This window comes from Electrona antarctica (assembly GCF_951216825.1).
Source record: "Electrona antarctica genome assembly, chromosome: 1".
NCBI lineage: Eukaryota > Metazoa > Chordata > Actinopteri > Myctophiformes > Myctophidae > Electrona > Electrona antarctica.
This window is the reverse complement of record NC_136806.1, coordinates 52,290,854-52,314,050: the sequence shown is the minus strand read 5'-3', so window position 1 is coordinate 52,314,050 and position 23,197 is coordinate 52,290,854. Positions and strand designations below refer to the sequence as shown.

Sequence of the window (23,197 nt, the reverse complement as noted above, 5' to 3'; positions counted from 1 at the left end):
ATGACAAATAGATCTGGAGGTGAAAATCTGCACCAGCATCTCTTGTTCTACGTCTGGACCGTGACCATGACCATTGGGGCAGCCTATACTAATTATTCCCGCCAAATTTCACGCATATCCGGCCATCCGATCCGTGCTCACGTTGTTTTGCTAACACAAACAAAACGGGACTATTACAATACCGTGTCATGGTGGCAATCGGAGATTTCCGCCTATATACTGATAAGTCTGGTGACATCTAAATGTAACACACGGGCTGAAACTGGGTGGAAACGGCATCACAGAACCAAGGCAAAGGGGCCGTCCTTACTGTCCTTTTATATGGGATATAGAGCGTCGCAGTCCCGCCTCCTGTCATGACGACACCAGGCCCAGGAAATGAATCCCAATGCATTTTTCCCATAGACATTTCAAAAAGTATTTATTTAAAGACGGTTATGCCGCGGACAAAGCCAACTCCAGTCGTGACAAATCATGACAATAAACACAATATTTTGGACCAAACAAACAATTACAAAGAAGAAAAACAACAAAAAAAGTGTTGTAAACCTGCCGTTTTTTTCTACTTTCTAATTCTTTGTTTGGCACAAAACATTGTGTTTATTGTCATGATTTGTCACGACAAGAGTTGGCTTTGTCCGCGGCGTAACCGTCTTTAAATAAATACTTTCTGAAAAGTCTATGAGGAAAATGAACGGAGAATAATTTCCTGGGCCCTGGTAAGGGGTGGGACTGCAGCGCTCTATATAGGGGATATTTCAGGGTTGGTTTTCAAAGCAGTACTGTGGGTTTGTTAGTGTTGGTGATTTCCACCGTCCAAGACTCCAGTCCCATGGGCCCTTTACTCACATTTCCCCATATAGGCGGTGATCTCTGATCAGCTGTCTACATGAGACTGTACGGGCAGGGTAATGAGAAGCATTGAGAATGATGGACAACCCACTTTAATGACAATAACTTCCATTTTTATTTTCTTGCTGTTTCGTTTCAACCATGCACAGGAAATGAACCGACTGAGAAGATCGATGTTTACGAGCCGCGTATGGGGGTGATGCTGGGAATGGGATAGTTAGCGATTTAAAACCCATCGAGTGTCATTTTGACTAGATTACTGATGAAAAGCAATAAACGCAAACATTGATTTTTCTTTTTTACCTATGGAGATATCCAACACAACAAGATATCGAATCTCACACATTTCTGTGGGCGCTGGAGGGTGTTGGCATTGATCCAGTCTGATGCCCCAAAGAATGAAAAATTCATGACTATTCGACTTATTTTGCAATCAACACATGCAACAAAATGCCTCTTCTTTGTTAACTCAAGAAACAGTGGGTCTTTCTTTCTTTCTGTCTGTGTGTGTGTGTGTGTGTGTGTGTGTGTGTGTGTGTGTGTGTGTGTGTGTGTGTGTGTGTGTGTGTGTGTGTGTGTGTGTGTGTGTGTGTGTGTGTGTGTGTGTGTGCGTGCGTGCGTGCGTGCGTGCGTGCGTGCGCGCGCGTGCGTGCGTGCGTGCGTGCGTGCGTGCGTGCGCTTCATCAGCTGGAGTGGGCAGAGGGAGAAAGAGAGGGGGCCCTTGATGGCGTCTCCAGAGACCAGGGGACTTCTATTTTTAGTACACTGTGATAGCCTGTCGGCCCCAACACCCCCGCCCAATCTCTAACACACGCGCGCACACACACACACACACACACACACACACACACACACACACACACACACACACACACACACACACACACTCAATTCACATCAATATAGGTCTACACAACAATAGCAAAATAATTGAAACACTTCTATACACTGAATAGAAGTGGTTCTCAAACTTGGTTCTCAAACTTCTTCGTGCTTAAGGGCCCCAAAATGTATATGGCCGCCGCGGACGCCCATCTGAAAATGTTTTGTGCGGTATACGAAGTGATGTGATGTGAGCTTGTAGATCTGCTATTTTTGAATAACCAACCTAAAAATGGATAAGTGACGCTACAATCACTACTTTTGCTGGGAACGCCTTGGAAGTTGGAACTCCCCCAACTTGAAGAGTGGGGGAGTTCCAGAGTGGGGGCCTCAGAGCATACTTTATGCTCTGAGGCCTAGCAGTGTGCTTTAATGCAATAGCTACAGCATATTAGCTACTTAAAACTTCAGTATAACTTATAGATTTAGGTTTAAAGTAGTTTTCACAATGCATTGTTTTGTATTGATTTCGCTTAATTAACTTTGTCGTGGGCACGGTGGCACAGTCGGTAGTGCTGTCGCCTCACAGCTAGAAGGTCCTGGGTTCGATTCCCTGCTGGGGGTGCTGTGGGCGCTGGGGGCGTGTTCTCTCCTCCGCGTCATCGGTGCCCATTCCCGAGGCGGGGGTTGGCGAAAGGGCCTTTCTGTGTGGAGTTTGCATGTTCTCCCCGTGTCCCCCTAGGGTAGGTACCCTCACAAAAAACATGCAGTAATGCTGGTCTCTAAACTACCTCCCCCTGGCCAGCCGGGGTGCCTGATGGAGGGGAAAGGAACTGGTCGGAATAACGTGTTCCTTCCACGCGCTGGGGAAATTCCCCCGTCAGGTGAAAAGAAGCAGCTTGGACTCCTCATGCATAGAAGGAAGCATGAGGTCAGTCTGCTGCCCCCCCCAGGTTGGTAGAGCCTAGGATTACATTCAATAATTGACAATGGGTGAAAGAATGGGTTGCAAAATTGTGGGATAAAATGTATAAAAAAAATATATAACTTTGTCAGAGCAAGCTATTATTGCAGGGCTGGACAAGCCCCCAATTCAGTTCTAATCCCAATGTTTATACCGTAGTCTAAAAACTCAACTCAACTCCAATGGATTTTGATCCCCTTTAATCTCTGTTATGGTCTCAGGGCGGCTTTACTGGCCGGCTGAGAAATAGATTGATAGTCTGACACACATGTGATGTTACCAAGTAGAACGAAACGCCACTGCAGTGTGAAAAGTTGAAAATGTGTTTTGGAGGATCATCTGTCACCCAAATGTATGGTCTAATAATAATAACACACAGAGGGGGATCGCGACGCATGGCATTATGTACCCGACATAATACAACAAAAAAGACTGGCATGACATTCTCTGCATAACTTTGTCACATTGAGCGAGCTCCTTACAGTGCGTGGGGTTGTAAATGTGTCCCAGAGAACCGAGCTGTGCAGAAGTTCCCAGCAGTGTGATGGGGCGATGTGTGTGTGTGTGTGTGTGTGTGTGTGTGTGTGTGTGTGGGGGGGGGGGGGGGGGGGGGGGGGGGTGTTTAGGGCCTTTGTGTGGAGACAGCCTGCGGCCACTAGAGCAGCATGCCTCTTTTTAGGGTTTGATTTATAATTGAAAGCTGTGTTTACATCCGTTCTGCTGCTGCAGCTTCCAGCACAGAGTGCACTTCACAGCTAGTAGCTAAAAAAGAACGAAGAAAGGAGGGCGCCAAAACCCCCACAAATCGAACCCCTCCGAAATGGCTAGAGCAGATGGAATTTGGGGGGGGGGGGGGGGGGGGGGGGGGGGGGGCGTTGGCTGCTGGGGGTGGGGCTATAGCCGCAGAACTCCTGTGTTTACATTTAGTGGTACACCATTGTGTACACTAACAGTGACTCTAAAAGGAGGGAAATGTTAAATCACCTCTTGTCAGTGGGGGAGATTGACCACCTCTTACTTGGGAGACCTCTCTGACCACAGCGGGCCGTGTTGTGCCCAGGATAGGAAGAGTTATCTCGGCTGGGCGGATGGCGTAACTCAACGGGGTGATATGGCTTCAGTTTGCTCGTGTTAAAAGGGATGGTTATTATTACTCACCCCATGGAGCCTTGAATTCATGGAGATTTTTGTCGCATTAGTTTACTAGCCAATAATCTGATGACTCAAAGAGTGTCCATTGAGTGGTCTCCTACCAGAGACTCTGCCGGTCATCAGATTATTGGCATAGGAATGCGACGGAAACAAAAAGTCTCCATGAATTCAAGGCGTGTGTACAGTAAAAAATAAGTTATTTTTTGGGAGAACTACTCCTAGTTCAGACCAAATATTTTGCCGATCTATAAGCTCACGAATGTCACATCTGTGACACGTCAACATGTAGATCTGCAAAAGAAATTGCCACCACTGCCTGTGGTGGCAATTCAATTGAGCATTAGCATAATATTACAGAGAAAAGTCACATGGGTCTGAATTACACTTGCTGTCCTGGCAGCAATGTGTACTATAGGCCTATACGTTGGCTAATTGAAAATGTAATAAAGTATGTGACACACATCAGTGCTTTGTCTATACGGTGCAGCTACTTGTGAATGTTATGTTATACTCAAACATAATGATCAATATCACGACATTGCAAAATATACGAGGGCACTGAAACTTGCACACTAAAGCACACGGCCTACACTTAAACAGTCCAATTGCTCCTCCTGTGCAAGTTGGCCTATTGATCCTCGTATGAGATTCATGGGGCTTCACAAAGACTGTCTGTGTCTGCTCCAACGGTTTCCTGCTGTCACCCGTTTCATTCTGGGAATAGTTACAGCTGCTGTGGTGCTTTGTGTACCGGATGGGTTCAGGTTCTCGATCATGTACCGATTCTTTATGTTCAGATCATAGTCTTCAGAATCATTTGTATTTCATTTTCAACATGCAGGCCTCCCTCCGCTCCTTACATTTCGGTATCCCACTGGTCACTTCTCTGAATGCTGTTACGTTTCATAATTTCAAATGTTATAATACACAGCTTTATATTAGTGTACAGTAACAAGTGTGATGTCCTCTACTCCTTTCCATGCCGAATCAAATCTCACAATCTGGTTATTTTCATTCCTGCTTAAAAGATAGACACTGCCACCCTGTGTTTATTTGGGATATCAGATGTAGCCTATACTTGTAGCACAATCATGCAACTAAGAACAGGAGAAGTGGTGGCACAACAGCTTTTGTAAATCTGTAGGTTTAACACATATCAAGAAATCTCTAAGATATGCAGCCATGCTACCAATAAAACATTGAAAACACAGCTGGAGGAGGTCCATAACTGCTAATTGAGTTTTGAAATATTATGTTCAAATTACTGGTGCAACAGATTTTATCTAGGTTTATGGAAATTACACTGAGATTGCAAGATTTAGATTTAGCCAGGATTCATTTTAAAACTAGTTTGGTGTAACATGATTAGTAGATAAATATTGACTTAATCCAGTTTAAAACCTTCTTGGTGCAACCGTTCTGCAATAATTCATGCATTACATCATCATGAATTAAGCATTATGCATGGATTAAGTGATTAAAGCGAGGCACTTACCTCTATACCTTTCTCTCTGTAACACACACACACACGCACGCACGCATGCACGCACGCACGCACACACACGCAGTATTATATTTTGTAATAAGTAAATGTGAGCTCTACTTCTTTTCCATGGCTATGAAAAACTGTTAGATGTGCTGAATCAAGCTCCTTAAAAAGGTACACTCTGCCACCATGTGGTTATTTGCAGGTATGGCATACTTTAAATGAGAATTAAACTATTATTACTTTCTCTGCACTAAATGTATGTTATACATCTTCCCCAATGTAGGCCTATGGCCCTACTCACACCTTTACATCTAGCATACAACATTGATGCATGCTTGTTGTATGAGATGTATAGCTGATGCAAGCTCGCAATGCATTTCCAATGGGAGTCACATGGCTTGACACAACATTTGTGTTGTATGGCTTTCGGCTGTGTTTCGACTGCCCCCCTCCCCCTCATACAACACAAATGTTGTGTCAAGCCATGTAACTCCCATTGGAAATGCATTGCGAGCTTGCATCAGCTATACATCTCATACAACAAGCATACATCAATCTGTTGCGAAGGTGTGAGTCAGGCCTAACACAGTACATGTAGACTCAGCAGCGGTTCCCAAACCTTTTTGGCCATGCACTCCTTGTTACCTCCTGACCTGGAGGAAATGTAAATTGCATAAGGTATATAGACACATACATTTCCTATTTATCCACATATATGCACATATATGAACCTGAATATGGCTTATATATGCAGCATATAGGCTATATTCTGCATATACTTGCTATATATTGGCATATGTGAATATATTTTAAATAAAACCATAGCACTACCATTAACCTATTCATGTCGCGCACCCCCTAGAAGGTGCTCGCGCACCACAAGGGGTGCACGCACCACAAGGGGTGCACGCACCACAGGGGGTGAACGCACCACAAGGGGTGCACGCACCACAAGGGGTGCACGCACCACAAGGGGTGCACGCACCACAAGGGGTGAACGCACCACAAGGGGTGCACGCACCACAAGGGGTGAACGCACCACAAGGGGTGAACGCACCACAAGGGGTGCACGCACCACAAGGGGTGAACGCACCACAGTTTGGAAACTACTGAGTAGAGTATTTAGGTTAGGTCTTTGGCTTCAGACAGAAGAATGATGCATAATACAGTTGCCAAAGAGGACTTACGTTCGCCTATATTATGGTTCTGTAATTTGGTATCTGTGACCAAAGACTGGAGAAACGATTTTAGTATCCAATAAAAAACGAAACTATATAATTTAATGAGCTATAACGTGCAAGATACAATGGTATAAATGCACAATCAGCACACACTTCACAGCTGGCTTCTGTACTTTGCACTTAAAATGCATTTATTGCCTGTACGTTTGACTAGAATTGGGTAAACAGGAGGTGGAACAATATGTTGGCAGTTGGCATGTCAATTAGCCTATGTCAAACCAAATCTGAACGCAGATGTCTGTCTGCCTATTTTAAAGGACCACTTCACCACTTTTCAACCTACCTTCATATAATAGGTCCTCACTAATGTTCATGATAAAATGCCACAATTTCTGTCTGTCTGTGTCTCCTGCTGTGGGCCGTTCAGACACCCGTCCACCAGTGACATCATCGATGGGGAATCGAAGCTAATAGAAACTGCAGGCTTTCTATTCCTGAAAAGTTGCAATATGATAATGGAAGCCATCGTTCTCACGATAATACAAATCTAAATCTATATATTTTTTAATGTTGTTTTAAAAAACGATGATGTCACTGGTGGACAGGTTTCTGAACTTCCCACAGCCCTCCTATATGAGACACAGACTGAGTAGGAAAGAAATGGTGCTATTTTATCATGAACATTAGTGAGGACCAATTATATGAAGATAAGTGGTGAAGTGGTCCTTTAAGCACAGGTTCAATCAAAAACTAATTAGGGGTGACACTAGGGATGACAACGGTCACTGCCCTATTGCTTAAAGCCTTGCATGACAACTATCCTCATGATAAAATACCTCTGTCATGAAACGATGCTCTGACACAATAGAGTAGTTCTCTGTCCACGCGTTGAAGTATTTCATAAGGTCACTGAGGGCTGGACCACACTGCCCCCTGTTGACCAGGAGGACATGGCAGCCAGACGGGCTGAGGAGTCTCTCTTTCTCCATGGCCAGCAGATCGGGGAGATACCGCTGCGGGTCATGGTCCATCAGAACCAGATCGAAAGCCACGCTGTCCCCATGGGCCGGCGCTAAGTGAGGGCGCAGGGCAGGGATGGCCTCAGCGGAGCTGTCCCCATGGGCTGGCGCTAAGTGAGGGCGCAGGGCAGGGATGGCCTCAGCGGAGCTGTCCCCATGGGCTGGCGCTAAGTGAGGGCGCAGGGCAGGGATGGCCTCAGCGGAACTGCATGCCAGCACAAGGAACTATCAAGAAAACAGAAATGCTTATTGCCAGGAAGTAACAATGGTTCATATGAGAAATGTGCAGTGTGGCGATTGTTTTTATTATTATTATTTGTTATGTCCTGAAGGAAATTAACAAGGTATCCCAAAAAAAAGAAAATGGAGGATAAAAAGTAAGAGTCAGACTAAAGATAAACTTAATAAGGTATAAATAGAGAAGAAAACAACAGCAAAAACAAAAGGCAAAACACACACAGAATGAAAAAAATATATATAAAAATCACAGAAAACATTAAAGAGTGAACACAAAGCAACAGTTCTCCGCAGCTTTATTATTTAGAAGTGCTGAAGGCATTTGCTGAAGGCGACTGCGTCGCTGCCCAATCACTCATGTGACTCCTCCATGTCTCTCGCTGTCACTCAAGTGACTACTGGCCAATCACAGCGCGTCTTTTCCGGGACTTATGTTACGCACGCGGAAGCTTGACAAGCTTCCGCTTTGCTTCCGCTATTCTTCGCAAGGAATGTTGGGAAAATAGTGCCTTCAATTTTGACACACGCCTCACACCCATGTGAACTGAGGGTTGCTGGGCCGGTTCCGGTGAGCCGCCCCGTGTCTGAATCGGTTGAAGTGGTCCCTCTACTGTACTGTACTGTCACTGTACTGTATACTGTCACACTGTGTGTGTTAGGCTGCGCAACAGTGACACGTGGTGAAAACCAACCAAAGTTACCCAAGAGTGTCTGCCTGTGTATGTGTGTCACGGCTAACGTCACAAACCACTGGACTGATTTGTACCACATTTCTTGTGCACGCAGCCAAGGAAGTAATTAAACCCCCCAAAATATTTTGCACATTGAGAATCTCAGATCCACCGTCCCAGTGTCATGCACAGATAGACACTAGGTGGTGCTAGAGCACCTGCCCTTTGCCCTCTGGACAGCAATGTGCCCTTTTGAAAAGAAAAAAAAAATGTTTTGTTTTTTTTGTACAGTCTGTGGACCATGGTGACATTGATCAATTCTTGAAAAAAAGCTTCTAATATATTATTTATGCCCCAAAATCTATAAATCTCACACTATTAAGGCAACCGGCCGGTTCCACGCGCTGCCCAAGGTGCCCTTTTTTTCACTTGAGCACCTGCCCCTCTAAATGTCTGTGCATGCCACTGCACCGTCCCACACGGCTCGGCTTCTCCGTTTGTCCCGTCACTTCACTTCCACAGTGAATGTAGGCTACTGTACTGTACTGTACCTGCGAGTCTTTGAAGCCTGCCACCAGTATGAGCTCCTCCCCAAGTTCTGCTGTGCTGGAGTCCATCTCCACTGTGAGCAGCCGGCCAGCAGGGGGCAGTAGACGCAGCATCCTGATGGAGCTGTAGCCACAGTGCATCCCCAGCTCCAGCACACAGCGGGGGCCGACCCGCCGCAACACTTCATCCAGCACCTGGCCTAATGGAATAGGACAACACTAGCCTTTTATTATATTATCTATTATTATACCACACAGACTTTATTGATAATATGACATTAAGCCATTCAAGCCAGGAAGCATCTGTATCACTTTATATTTAAACCACTTTACCATTATTTTATACTTTGGCTATTTGCACACTTTTAAAATATATGTATCTATTATACATTTGAAAACATGTGCCCAAGCGCACGCACAGGAACAAAAGGCACCAGCTACTACGTCACTGACACACTGCAACACGCTGCAACACACACTGCAACAACACACTAACACGACACAGCCTTACCCTCCGCGTCGATCCACGGCTATCTCCTCATGTCGCGCCGCACGACCACATTCGACAACACCCGCGTAAACACTGTCATTGCACTGCCACTAAAGCCGCCTCCCGTCCACACTCACAAACAACATCAATATCAATAATAAACACAAACACGCCACAAGCACCGACACCCCCGCCTAATTTGTTGCCAGGTCTATGAAAACTAGCCCAGAAAAAATGCCATTCAACACGCTACTTACAACTCGCTTACAATTCGCGGACCTGGCAACACTGCATCCTGTTTTCCCATTGGCCACGGTTGCTACAACACGCATTTGCACTGCATGATGGGAGCAACACAGCTTAATGTAGGGGTCACCGATTGCTGTGCTACATCCCCCTCATGTTCTCACCACCCCCTTCGGTTACACCACACACACTCACATACACAATTCTCCACATGCAACACAGGCCCCTTATTGGCTAGCCCCCTCACATGGCGATCCCCACGCAGCCAGCCACACACACAGTCACACAACGGCCACGTTCGCAAATATCGCACTGAGCGCACTGTGCAAATGCAATGCAAACTAATAGGCGAGTGTGCTTCGCCGCGGTATTTCCCAACGCGCCCATCTCATCGACACAACGCGCGCAGTCGGATGCCAAGCTCTTCCGCGATGTATTCCTTTCCCAGTCTCACCACACCACGGACTCATTGTAACCTCGCATCAGTGTCACTGCAGACACGTAATCACACTGTGGAGGATTTGTGACTGAGTGACTGTGTGTGTGTGTGTGTGTGTGTGTGTGTGTGTGTGGGGTTTGATTTCAGCATGTTTTGCAGTGCACACCATGGGACAAATCGGCTTTTCACCCCCTGCCACTGTGCCCACAAACGCATGTACAAGAGGAAAACAATCTAAACATTATATACTAACGTCAGCATCGGGCAGATTAACACACACAAGCGTTATTAGTTGAGTTTTCTTATTGAAGTGCCTCTGATTTGTAACTGTGCGTTTATGTCAGTCACCGCTGCGATCCGTTGTTATTCAGCCACCAGCAGCAACATACGCACGGACTGGAGAGAGGCGACGTGTTTCTCTCCCTTCGGCTCATGTAGCCCTCATTGTAACTACAAATATTGTTCCCGAAGAAACAATGTGGGGTCACTGCAATCCAAAATATTGTAGGCCTACTATAATGCAGTCAAGGTCCCCACAAAAACATACTACAGTATGTTCTGCTCCATTCTCAACATCTTTTGGTTTCCAAAAACACTAACTTATTGTAAGTAAACCAAAACAGTAAAAACCAGTTTCATGTGTGCTTATTTTAAATTACTTTAATTTGCTTTGATGTGAAAATAAAATACAACAAATACTAATAATACCCATCTGTTAATACATGTGAAGGGCACAATACTGGGTTTAAAAACACAGCTGAAACATGAAGTGGAGTCTGTCAAATCTCGCAATTTCCTTCTTCCCATTGCGCTGCAACGGAACTAGGATGAGCCGCCCGAAGGGCGGCGAAATTCTAGTATATATACAAAAGAATAGCAGATCTACAAGTTCATAGCGTGGCACGGAGTAACACACTGAGCTTGTATATCTGCTATTTTTTGGGGGAAAGAAAATCTGCAAATCTTTGAATATACAGTATATCTAGTTCAAAGCCAACATTTTTAACTGAAGTCTTTGCTGCTGGGGGGGTCACTGGAACAAAATATTTTGAGATGGGGGTCGGCAGCCAAATACAATGTTCGAGCACCACTGATATAGCGACGTAGTTTTCTCAGAAAACTCTTAGGATTTAGAAGGCATTTTTAGAATTAGTCCCAGTTCTAAATGGGTTAGTAGTATACAAAGATGTATGATAAAAAAGAAAAGCGCAGAATTGTGAATGGGGTTGGGCGGGAACCCCTTTTGGTGTTTTAAGCATTATGTTATGCTTTAGCTGTTGAAAAATAGCAGATCTACAAGCTCTATGAGCTTGTAGGTTTTTAAATCGTGAAAATGTGCCGCAAATCTTTGAATATATATTATTTTAGAGCGAACGTTTTTAACTCAAATCTTTGCTTCCAGGAGGTCACTGGAACAACATATTTTCAGATGGGGGTCGGTGGCCAATTACATTAATTACATATCATTTTTGGGGTCCTTGACATGAAATATTGAGCACCACTGATATAGAAACATAGGTATTTCAGAAAACTGTCAAGATTTTTTTGTTTCGACGTCAGGTCTAAATGGGTTAGAAACTGACCTCTCTGTGGACCCAGGCAGAGGGAGGGGTGTGTCTCATCGTAGCCGTCAAAGGCCTCCAGGACACTTTGAGCATTGCCGTGGGTGCAGTGGGAGAAAACATAGGCATGGGTGCTCTTCACGCACACACTCCCTCCTCGGGCCAGCCTAAGGGCCCAGCCCAGCGCTCGACGACACAGTGCTCTGACGTTAGCGCGGTGGTAATACTGGCTCAACACAATGATTAGGATGCCAGGCAGCACTGGCACAGAAAGAGCCAACAGCCACATTTTAGAATAATAACTGTGTGAGGGGGGAAACGATGGGGTAGGAAGCGTCCCAATCTGATTATCTGAGAGAGAGAGAGAGAGAGAGATAACAGAAGGTTAATTGAAATAAAGGTGTAAGAGCCATGACAGTTTATATGTTAATAGGCAACTAATTGATGACATCACCGTAGGGCTTGGTCAATGTCAAGGCCAGCCCAGGTATTTAAACCTGTCACTGATTGAGTGCAGGTGTTGCTGATGGGAGGCACACCGTTTTTGACTGTTTGTGTCAGGCTGGTGGTCTTACGTTTTGGCCGTTTATGTTTATTTTATTGTATTTATCTTGTGAAGTATAGGACTTCACTCACAGCCCATAGTGTTTGGTCAAACCACGTGACTTCCATTGGAAAAGCATTGAGGCGGCCATGAAACACAGGCAGAGCACAGAACATTCATTCTTTATGTGTGTACAAAGCCTGAGGCCCTGTACACGCATATCAGACGAACATGCTCTGTGCTGTCCGTGTTTCATGGCCGCCTCGATGCTTTTCCAATGGAAGTCACGTGGTTTGACCAAACACTTGTGTTTGATTGCCCCCCTCCCCCCATCACACACAACTGTTGTCAAACCACGTGACTTCCATTGGAAAAGCATTGAGGCGGCCATGAAACACAGACAGCACAGAGCATGGTCGTCTGATATGTGTGTACAGTACAGTACAGTACAGTACAGTACAGTACAGTACAGTACAGTACAGTACAGTACAGTACAGTACAGTACAGTACAGTACAGGTCAGATTTTTTTCTTTTTGCCAAATTTAACCAATTCATGAAGATTACAAATAATAACAAAGGCATTGGCAACTCTTAGCCTTACGGCAACCTGATTATGGTTGCTACTGTAAGTGCGTATAGCTCAGCATCTTAACACCTGAATGGAAATTAATGAATGGATGAATGAATGACTAAAATTATTTGGATATTCTGTACCCAAGAGTAACATGCAGCGAAAATAATAACCTTCATAAAAATAAATAAAGAATTGATGATAATGTCATACCGTAAGCTGTCTCACGGCACACAAGCAATAAACTCAGAATATAAATGTTGACATACAGTACTACACCATTGCCACAAGGTTAAGAGTGTTCCTGTCAAACACAGGTGCTATCCCCGACCTCTCCAACAAAATGGTAAAAAAAAAAGAAAAGGAAAAAAAATAATATAGAAGAACAAGGCCACTATTCTTTGTATTTTAAAACTGAGTTTGGTTCCCTAGGTTACAATAGCAAATACAGTACTGTTCTGTATCTAGGCAATAAAACATGGAGAATCAAGGAGAATCAACAAGTGAAGGAAAATAATACGTGGCTAAGAGTAATACAGCAAATAGGTCTGTGCTTTCCATCCGGGCTGTCTCCAGTTTTCCTACTTGATGTCAGATAAAGAAAGAAAAAAAAAAAAAAAAGGAATGGGAGTGCACTATTTTCATGTGGAAGACATCGTCATTCACTCTTGTGCTCCATCCACCAATCCCAATTTATGTCGAATGTCTCCTTAAGAAACTAAAAGGTGAGAATGGGTTTCTATCTACCATCTGGCCTCGCAATTTCTAATGCAAAAAAAAGAACAATAATTAGTGGCTGTGTTTTGGGTTAATTATTTATGTATATATACTAGAATTTTGCGGGCCTTCGGCCCGCTCATCCCAGAGTTGCGTTGCCCCGCGTTGCGATACAGAAGTCCACAGATACAGAAGTCCACAGTGACACGCGTTGTATGCAGCCGTTTTGTGTTGCAGCGCGTGCGCGCGCACGGCTCGACGCTTAGCATTTGTCCAAGTAGCACGTGTGTGAGTAAATGGGAAAATCTAGTAGCACAGAATGTATTTTAGGAGCACGATGAAAAGTTATCAAATAATGTGTTTGAGGGCCCTCCTATCCTATATACAGCTTTAGTCCCCACACATCTCAATATTTGCCATTGACAATGAACGGAGAAATTAGGTGGTAATTCCCCTAAATATGACGTAAATTTAAATGTATTATTATATATATATATATATTTTAAAAAAAATTTGTTTTAATACTTTACTTATAAAAAAACCTGGCAAGCCGCACCCCGCGGTCATTTCCCGCTAACCTGAGCGGGGCTCCCGGACCCTAGCCTGCTGCAGGGGCTCACATCATCCCACCCTCGAGAGGGAAGAAAATGCAGCCCCTTGAGCCTACCAATGTGGTGTTGTGGAGCTCCTCCTTTCCCCAAATGGCCAATCCCAATAAATGCAAAAGTAGCCTAGTGTGAATACTTCCACAGGCTAATTACTAAAGGATAAACTATCAGTCTTCTCCAAAATCTGTCAGTCTTTGTCAACTCAGCAGGTGTTGACAACGCATTGTAAACAGAAACAGAAGCCGTGTGTCACACCAAAAGTGGTGACCTATAGAATCCTGTACATAGAAGCATCACGCAATCGTCACCCCTACACAGCTGTCATTAATTAATGGTCTTGACTTGATTGCCTATGCGTTCAAGTTATATAGGGTGAAAACCGTGAAATGCACAGGCTCATCTTACATCGCTGCTGGCTGCCAGTGCAGGCAACATGCACATTTCTTTCCAAGAAAGTTTCAGGGCACACTACTTTGCTCACTTTTCTGCTGGTAAATGTGAGAAAAAATGTAAGGACTGGAAAGCTGTGTCTTTCTCTATCTCTCTCCCTTTCTCTGTCCCTCCCTCCCTCGCTGGGGTGAAGACGTGTGCGCGCTCTCTCTCTCTCGCTCTCTTCTCTGTCCTCCCTCTCTGGGGTGTGTGGGGGGGGGGTTTAGTTGCGCTGCCTTCGACAGTGCTATACTTCTCCAGCAGCGGTGCAGAACCGAGAGAGTGACACATTGTTTTGGATGGGTATGTGTGTGTGTGGGTCACGTGGTGGGCTTTGAGCAAATGGGAGAGGGAATGTAGTGTTGCCAGGTCCGCGTATTGTAAGCGAGTGGTAGTGTGTGTAAGTAGCGTGTTGAATGGCATTTTTTCTGTGCTTGTTTTCATAGACGTGGCAACAAATTAGGCGGGGGTGTCGGTGCTTGTGGCGTGTTTGTGTTTATTATTGATATTGATATTGTTTGCGAGTGTGGACGGGAGCCGGCTTTAGTGGCAGTGCAATGACAATTGGAGATAGCCGTGGATCGACGCGGAGGGTAAGTGTGTGACGTGTTAGTGTGTTGTTGCAGTGTGTGTTGCTCCTGCTTCGGCTCCCAGCGTGTCGGCACCCAGCGTGTCAGTGACGTAGTAGCTGGTGACTTTGGGTATTGTGTTGCGCACATGTTTTCACTTGTATAATAGATATGTCTTTTACCACTTTTTTAGATTACGGTGATGTTTTCCTGTTCCACGCCACTACACATGTTGGACACTGCTTACCATGGTCCAATTGTTGTAAGCATTGTATAGTGATGACATTCATTTCTGTCTATACTGTAGTGTAGTCGTAGATCAAGGGTTCCAACTTCCAAAACTTTTTAGGCTGTGACCCCTAATTGGTTTTTTTTGCTGATTTCTTAGGTAATATTTGACAATTTGACAAATGTTTTGGCAAATATTTGACCATTTTTACAGTGTAGTTTGATGTTTGCTTTTGACTTTGTAATGGTCTTATTATTAGTAGGTTTATATAGAGGTTTTTAGAGCGGTATCAAAAACGTCTTAAATTTAGATCTTCAAATTGTCACTACTAGAGCAGTGGTCCCCAAACCTTTTTAGCCGTGCACCCCCTGTTACCTCCTGACCTAGCTGAGGCACCCCCCAGCGCTCGTTGTATTTGGCTGAAAAAGATACATCTTTTTATATGATTATGGCAAATAATCACAGAATGTCACTGCACTGAGACGTGCAGCTGCTGTATACTCCCACAGCTGCTCTATACATCTCCTTACAACAATGTTTTACCATCTTTTTGCCTTTGTGTTAAATAACACCATAAAGCCGCCATTACCCTTTTCATGTTACACACTCCCTAGAGAGTGTTCGCGCACCACAAGGGGTGCACACACCAGTTTGGGAACCCCTGCTTTAGAGAATACCCTGTGACTGTATACACTTATACTGTATGTTTGTTTGTTTGTTTAGGGTAGACTACTGTTGAGAAAATCACCTGGGGAGTGGGGAGCCCCAGAAATCATTTGGGGACCCCTCTGGGAAAGTAAAACAAAAACAGTACTCCAAACTACATATATCACACCCAGATTTATAGGCTATTCTTCCACCGTTCCAAGTGATTATCTTTTAGTTTTGTTTTTTTTGGTCAGCTGAAACCTGAGCTGTTGGCTTTAGCGACCAAGTCATGATTTTCTTTTTTTAACTTCCATGCAGAACCTCACCTGAAACATGTTTCTCCATTTCTCCACACGAGGGAGCCAAAGGAATAGCAAACATAATAACATTACATCTTCAGTAGGTTTGTTTATGCCTGGTCTCCATGGCACTGAGCAGCCGCAGATCGTACCCACAGGACAGGAGTCAGGAGGAGGACCAAGACTAATCAAAACGAAATGTTATGCACCTGGCTTAGAAATTCAATGACAGTCCGAGTCCGCAGTCTTGTAAAACGGTAAACTAAACACAGACATGCAGGATATATATGGAATGGATGTTCATTCCAAAACATGTCAATTTCGCACCAGTCTGCATGACTTGTTATCCCGCCTGTGTCGGCCCGATACGTTCCCTCAGTCCCGGGAGGAATCGTGAGACGAGGCTACATCATGATTTGTCTTGTATGATAAAAACTAAGTAAACAATATAGGCAGCATAATGATCACAGGCTTTGATCAGGCTATAAACTTACATTTACGTTAGGAAATGCGAAGACACGATGCTCCAAAAGGCGTCTTAATTCTCTACCCGCCTCGAGTCGTGCAATAACTTCAGATTCTCTCTTCCGGAATACAGGTCCGAACAGATCAGGTCCGGAGGGGGGGGTTCTATGCTATTATTCTATGGGATTAATAACTCGGGAACGAAACATCATAGGCACATTTAGGGCAGCCTGTCACAATGCCTACATAATATTAGTGAGTGAAGTGCAATGATATTATACAGCCAGCAACAGATAATAATACCTTTAACGTGCGGCCGGGTGGATAAGGATTAGAGATTAGAATGCGTGTTCCCCTCCAGTGTGTGTGTGTGTGTGTGTGTGTGTGAGAGAGAGAGAGAGAGAGAGAGAGGTCCCCAGTGGCCGGTCGCCCTCATTGGCTGACGGCCGGGGATACGGAGCTCACTGCGGTGTGTGAGAGAGAGTTGGCCCAGTAGTCACACACACTCACACTGCTGCCCACCGGCGTACACTATACAGGCTGCTGCGACACACACAGAGAGAGAGAGAGGGGCAGGGTGTCTTTCTTCACGTTGAATCCGGTGGATTAACGAGCTTCACACATCCGTGTTCTCATTTTATTTTCTTGTTTTCATTTTATGCTATTATTATTACCATACCGGGCTAATATAGACTTAGCTATCTTTGTTTTGGAAGGCAGTCCTCCTGTCCTCTCAATAAATGGCCAGTCCGGTAGCAGCAGACCATCTGGGACAGTCTCATCAGCATCATCATCATCATCTCGGTGACTCTGCAGCGGACGCCGCGTTTCTGGAGGCGCAGAAATGGATTGAGGTGAGTGACATTAATTTATTTTTTATCACCAGCCATACCAACACACACACACACACACACACACACACACACACACAGGAACAGCACAACAAAGTCAACATTCTGTACCATTGTTGCTTCGTTGATTGAATTAATAGTGTTCTACCTCGCTCATGCTTTTTGTTGTCTCACCATGCAGTTCTATTTTTAATGCTTTGTCACCTGTTGTTGAAAAAAGTGACGCAAATTCCGAGCACTTCGTCGCTTTTGAAGCGATGTTTTGTGTGTGTGTGTGTGTGTGTGTGTCCGTCCACTCTGTGGCTGCTGCCTGCGTGCGCGCGTGGGGCCGCTTGCTGCTGCGTGGACTGGACTGGACAACAATGAATGCATCATGTGGAATGGATTTTGGCCTCATTGCGAGCTTGCCGAACAATAATCTCTCAAATGGGGGTTTTGTTTGGTGGGGATTTGAATCACGACATTCACTGGCGGTGTTGCACTTGTACGTAGGCTACGGTAGTTGGCCTGGGGTAGCTGCCTGTCCAGTTCACCTCTTTTTAAACAGTTCATTTATCACTGAGGAGGGAAATAGAATGGCAGTTATAGGCGAACCCTAATACTAAACCCAACTTTAGTTTATGGGCAGTGGCTGCTTGCTTTAAAACAGGTGCATAATATCTATCATGATTAGCCTATGGCTATTTTCGACACAAATCTGAACTTTACAAAACATTGACACATGAGGGCACTAGGGCAGTCTACTATATGTCCACTGTTTCTGAACCTGTTTTGGAATACATATTTTGCCTTGCTTTTATGGCAAGGCATTTATGAATTGAAAAGGGTGGACCCTATTGTAAACAAGTGTAATGCATGCTTTATGGTGTCGTCCACAGTTGTATTGACTTGTGCTTGAAATAGGCCTACTGTAATTCTCCAAACTGTTAATAAATACTTCAATCAATCAATCAATCAAGCACATGATAGCACATCTTTTGGCAATACATTGTCATTTCACATGCTGAAGAAGATATAGGCTATTAAACGCCTAAACCCAATGCACACACAGTGACAGTCAGATTTGAACATTAGTTCCAGGCAGGCAGGAAGGCAGGCAGGCACCTATGTTATTAGACTGCTACAGTCCTATTTAGAAGCACCAAACTCCTCGGGGGCCCAGATCACATCTTTAAAAAGTCACTACTGACCTAGAAGCCTAGCAGACATTTGAGTTACAAAAAGCGAGGGAAGTAGAGAGAGAGAGAGAGAGGGAGGGAGGAGAAACTACTCACTTGTTGTTCTACCTTTCAACTTGCACAGGCGCACAACCCCTCCCTCCCTCCCACACACACACCCGCCCGCCCCAGGGGACTGCTCTCATTACCTGTGCACACCTGGTGACTGTCCCTCGGACAACTCCAGGGACACGAGACGACAGGTCACTGGCTCCTTCAATGAATGAACGATCCCCAGCTGTCACACTTTATATAGCGGCTAAATCATGATCATGTGCGGAATTGTTTTGTTGTGGTGTTTGTTTTGTTGTCATGACCCAAGGCTCTCAAGTGTCCAAACTTTATAGGGCACAATTGACAGGTGTGCGTGCGTGCGTGTGACTGTGGTTGTGTGTGCGACGTGTGCACACGCTTACCACATAAGCTTGCACAGACACATATAGGGGTTTTAATGTGGTTCATGTGACCCAACCCGACCCATGTTGCACGTCATGTTGTATCGTCTTTTCCACAGTTCTCCAGTTATCTGTGACGTTTCGAGCTGTACACGCTCTTCATCAAGTAGCACATGAGAAGGAGGAAGGAAATGCACATCCAAAGTTGGGGCAGGTGCTGCTGAGGGAAACATGTAAAACACAAAGGAACGCTGACCGCTCTCACATGTAAATTCGGTGTTCAAAGCTGCTCTGAACTGCAGCTAGGACTGGCTGTTTGAACCCTCTGGGGAAGGAGGGTGAAAACCCACTGTTTAGTTGGAGTGATTGATTTGTGCCATATTTAGCCACAGGTCATATGACTCACTGTGTTTATGGATGGACACATACACACACACACACACACACATCATCCCCCATCTGAGCAGCGCTGATGAACTATTGAATTGAATTGAGCACAGCAATTGTTTCACATTATTTGCAGCATTCTAAATTATGCTGGGTCAGCAATCAGATGAATGCCACTTGCTGTGGTTAAATCAGTGTTGAAAGTTTACTTTCTTTCTTTCTTTCTTTCTTTCTTTCTTTCTTTCTTTCTTTCTTTCTTTCTTTCTTTCTTTTTCCAGCCACAGCTTTCAATCTTTTTTTGTTCAATCCAGAACTCTGTTTTGACTTGTTCAGAGTCTGTTCTCCCTAGCACTGCTTTGTGGTTAATATCTCTCTCTCTCACAAACACACACACACACACACACACACACACACACACACACACACACACACACACACACACACACACACACACACACACAGACACTCTCCCTCTCTCCCTCTCTCTCTCTTTTACAACCCCCATCTGTCTCAGTAGCATGGTATGTTGAGGAGTCTCTCTGAACAATACAAAGCTCCGTTGTGATATTATGGCTGAAAGGGAAAGTGATAGCATCTACATGTCAGTGCCTGATATTGTTTCAGTGATATCATTGTGTGTCGGCCAATTCGCAGAGGATCAAGAGTTCAACATTGTCTATTCAATTGTTGTCAATCTTATTGTCAGTATTTATTATGTCTTGTATGGGTTGTTTTTTAATGAAAATGTTAGCGTATCTTGCTACAGTATACAGTACACTGATAGAAATACTGATTGGTATCGTGATCTTTACTCTTTTCCCCTCAAAAGTTGCCGTTTTGAGGCTTATGAATCGTGATATCCAAAGTGTGGCTTATGGTCTGCTTTCCTGATGTTGTTTTAAACCAGTGCGCGTCTCAAAAATGCTCATCATGTCAAGCACCCCCAAATGAATTTGTATTTGTCCACGAACCCCCATCTGAAAATATGTAGAGATAAGAGGTGGAGAACGCCACCCCCCCCCCCCCCCCCCCCCCCCCATAGCCTACATACTGTAGAACAGAGAATTGGCGAGAGGATCCATTATTTCCCAGAAGTACTGTGACATTGAGCACACGAGTCCGCCAGAAATAGTTAATCTCAGACCTGTGTCATTCTCAATTCTGTCTTGGTCCAAACAGAAGGGGCTTCCAGTTAAAGATCCAGAACCCGCTAAAATAAACTGCCTAAAATGTAAACTTACGCATTATGAATTCTAATGTCAAGCGACATTGTAGTCATGAAGACCCATAGGGCTCCATTTTCATCACCGCTAAACCCCTTATCCCTAAACTCCGTTTGCCTTTTTTACTATTTTGCAAAACTTTTTTGAATAATTAAAATGGCCAGTCTACAAGCTCACAACGTGTCAATGTAGATTGGCTATTCAAAAATGTTTTTCAAAATAGTTTAGGGATAAACTTTAGGGATAAGGGGTTTAGAGGTGACGAAAATGGAGCCCATAGTCTTCTGGAGTCTTGTGTGCCCCAGCACTGCCGCTTCCAGGCGTAGGACCAAAATCACGTGCTTTACTACAAATGTTTTACTACTAAAACGGCAGGTGAGCCAATAGGGTACAATAGCAGTATCAACACGTTTTGCTTTTGAAAAGGACCCTCTCCTTTTTTTAAACGATTACCCGGAATCCCTTCTAGGTTAGGATATGCATATCCATAACCCCAGTATGCTTCCTTGTGTGGGTTGTCTAATATCCCAAACGGCAATGTCTTTATAGAAACCACAGCCCTCGTCTCTGTTTGCAGTCCCAAGGCGGTTTTGGAAAGCCCTGCGTCACGTGCAAAGACAAACCGCCTGGTGGTGCAACCCCCTCTGAAAGGTTCCATGATGTCACTCCCACACTTTAGGGCATATTGTCGCTCCTTACACCCAGAGTGAAATTGATGTGTTTTGATAGCGCCGGGCTTTTTGGTGTCAAGTTAGTTTCAAAGGGAGCTGAATATGCACGGCTGTGACTGTAAGCCACGGAAGAATGCAAAAGCTTAGTTTAGCGAGAGGTACCTGTCAGAGAGAGAGAGAAGGGAAAAGGGAGAGAAAGAAAGACAGGTGGGGTGAGGGGGGCAGTGAAGGATGTCTCCTTCATCTCACACGTTAAGTACAGTCTATTGAGCCAGGAATGCTTGGCCTATCACTATAACACTTTCTTAATAGCGCAACTTGAAAGATGAGCTTGTCTAAATTAAGACTTAAATCGATGTTTCCATTAAAGGCTGAATTTCAGGTCTTCAGCTAGGCCTTTACTTGTGGTGCGCCTCCATCTAAAAGGCAGTTATCAGAGCATCCACTGTTGGCGATTATATGTATGGTGGCTGTATGCTAATTTACCCCAGGGAGCATAATGGAAAGTAAGGAGGTCTTTCCACCTTTCTTTCTTTCTTTCTTTCTTTTTTTTTTTTTTTTTTTTTTTTACAGTTGCTAAATATAGCCAGACAAGTTTGATGAAAAGCTCAAGTTGTAGTTGTGATTTACAGAAAGAAGTCTCTGAAGTTGACTATTCTGTCTTTTCCTTTGATGTTTTCAAGAACAAAAAGCCACACATCCATATGAATGTATTCTCTATTTGTATACAGTTCAGTGGTCTGTGTGAATCCTTCTTAAATGAACTTCATCAGCCACAGCTGCTTGAGGGTAATGTGGGTAAAGTGTGATCTACTAAATATAGGCCCATGATTGGAGCAGTGGGGATAGTACTTCATTTTAAGTGCATGTCAGCTGAGCCCTAATTGTCTCCACCAGGCCGAAGGCATGGGGAGAGATTAAGTTTTGCACTGTCCGTCCGTATGTCCGTGTGTGTGTGTGTGTGTGTGTGTGTGTCTGTCCGTCCGTTACCAGCTAATCTCCGGCACCGTTGGCCCGATCCATGCCAAACTGTGCACACTTACACACTCCTGGATGCCAACGACGAACCTCTGCCCCAAATATTCCACAAAGGCCTGTTATAGCACCACCATGAGGCCAATTTTGGCAAGACACATTTCTGTAGATTACTCGTACACATTTTATCCATGAATCACTCAATTCGGTATACACTATCTCCATAGTCATGTGATCAACACGGATCTGCACCATTTCCCATATTCCATCCTCATTGGCTAAGATTGGCTTCCAAAGCTCGCATGATTGGTCCGTTTCGAACAAAATGCCACAAATCACAAACACAGTGTGCAATTTCCGTGAAATTATACGCGCACATTTCCACTAGGCCGAGGACGACATTTTTCCAATTCAGCCTCAGGGTGGCGCTATAACAGGCCAATTCCTGTTTTACCTATAACTGCATCGATCTGTGTACAACTTTGTATACAAACTCCCTAGAGGAGGACCTGCATTTCCACCTCTCCCAGTTATAGCTCCATCATGAGGCCGATTTCTGCGAAACACATTTTATTTATATTAGTCGCACAGATTTCATCCAAATCTCACGCACATCCATACACATGATCTCTGTAGTCATGTGATCAAGACGAGTCTGTTGGATTTCTCAGATTCTACACTGATTGGCTAACATTGCCTTCCAAAGTTTTCAGGAGTGGCCCGTTT

At 44.5% G+C, this 23,197-nt stretch overlaps 2 protein-coding genes across 8 annotated transcripts in view; one reads left to right on the top strand and one right to left on the bottom strand.

The window, feature by feature from the left end:
* Nucleotides 1-6,625: 6,625 nt before the first annotated feature.
* LOC306925483 (transmembrane O-methyltransferase homolog) lies at nt 6,626-17,280 on the bottom strand. 7 transcript variants are annotated; one of them, XM_079504320.1, is made up of 5 exons: nt 17,056-17,104; nt 16,315-16,471; nt 11,694-12,023; nt 8,939-9,135; nt 6,626-7,704 (listed from the first exon to the last, which is right to left on the bottom strand). In XM_079504320.1, exons 2-5 carry the CDS (start codon nt 16,367-16,369, stop codon nt 7,258-7,260), a joined length of 1,029 nt encoding a protein of 342 aa, XP_079360446.1. In that variant the 5' UTR covers nt 16,370-16,471; nt 17,056-17,104; the 3' UTR covers nt 6,626-7,257. The 7 variants fall into 7 exon arrangements, with proteins under 7 accessions (XP_079360446.1, XP_079360445.1, XP_079360447.1 ...); XM_079504319.1 differs by lacking the exon at nt 17,056-17,104 and adding an exon at nt 16,782-16,984; XM_079504321.1 differs by lacking the exon at nt 17,056-17,104 and adding an exon at nt 16,782-16,984 and having other exon boundaries at nt 11,694-12,015.
* Nucleotides 17,281-17,337: 57 nt separating this feature from the next.
* The window catches only part of LOC306925474 (LIM and calponin homology domains-containing protein 1-like), a 185,967-nt gene continuing 180,107 nt past the window's right edge, over nt 17,338-23,197 (top strand). Inside the window, exon 1 of the mRNA XM_079504308.1 lies at nt 17,338-17,606. Within this exon, the coding sequence (XP_079360434.1) occupies nt 17,493-17,606 (114 nt within the window). The 5' untranslated portion in view covers nt 17,338-17,492. The remainder of the gene's footprint in view (nt 17,607-23,197) is intronic.

What these genes read in the sequence shown, in the direction of transcription:
- LOC306925483 (XM_079504320.1), bottom strand. Translation starts at nt 16,369, where the DNA reads ATGTTTGCTATTCCTTTGGCTCCCTCGTGTGGAGAAATGGAGAAACAT. An exon ending in AATGGAGAAACATGTTTCAG is followed by an intron (nt 12,024 to 16,314) that starts GTGAGGTTCTGC and finishes TCTCTCTCTCAG; the next exon opens with ATAATCAGATTGGGACGCTT. An exon ending in CAGGCTTCAAAGACTCGCAG is followed by an intron (nt 7,705 to 8,938) that starts GTACAGTACAGT and finishes TTTTCTTGATAG; the next exon opens with TTCCTTGTGCTGGCATGCAG.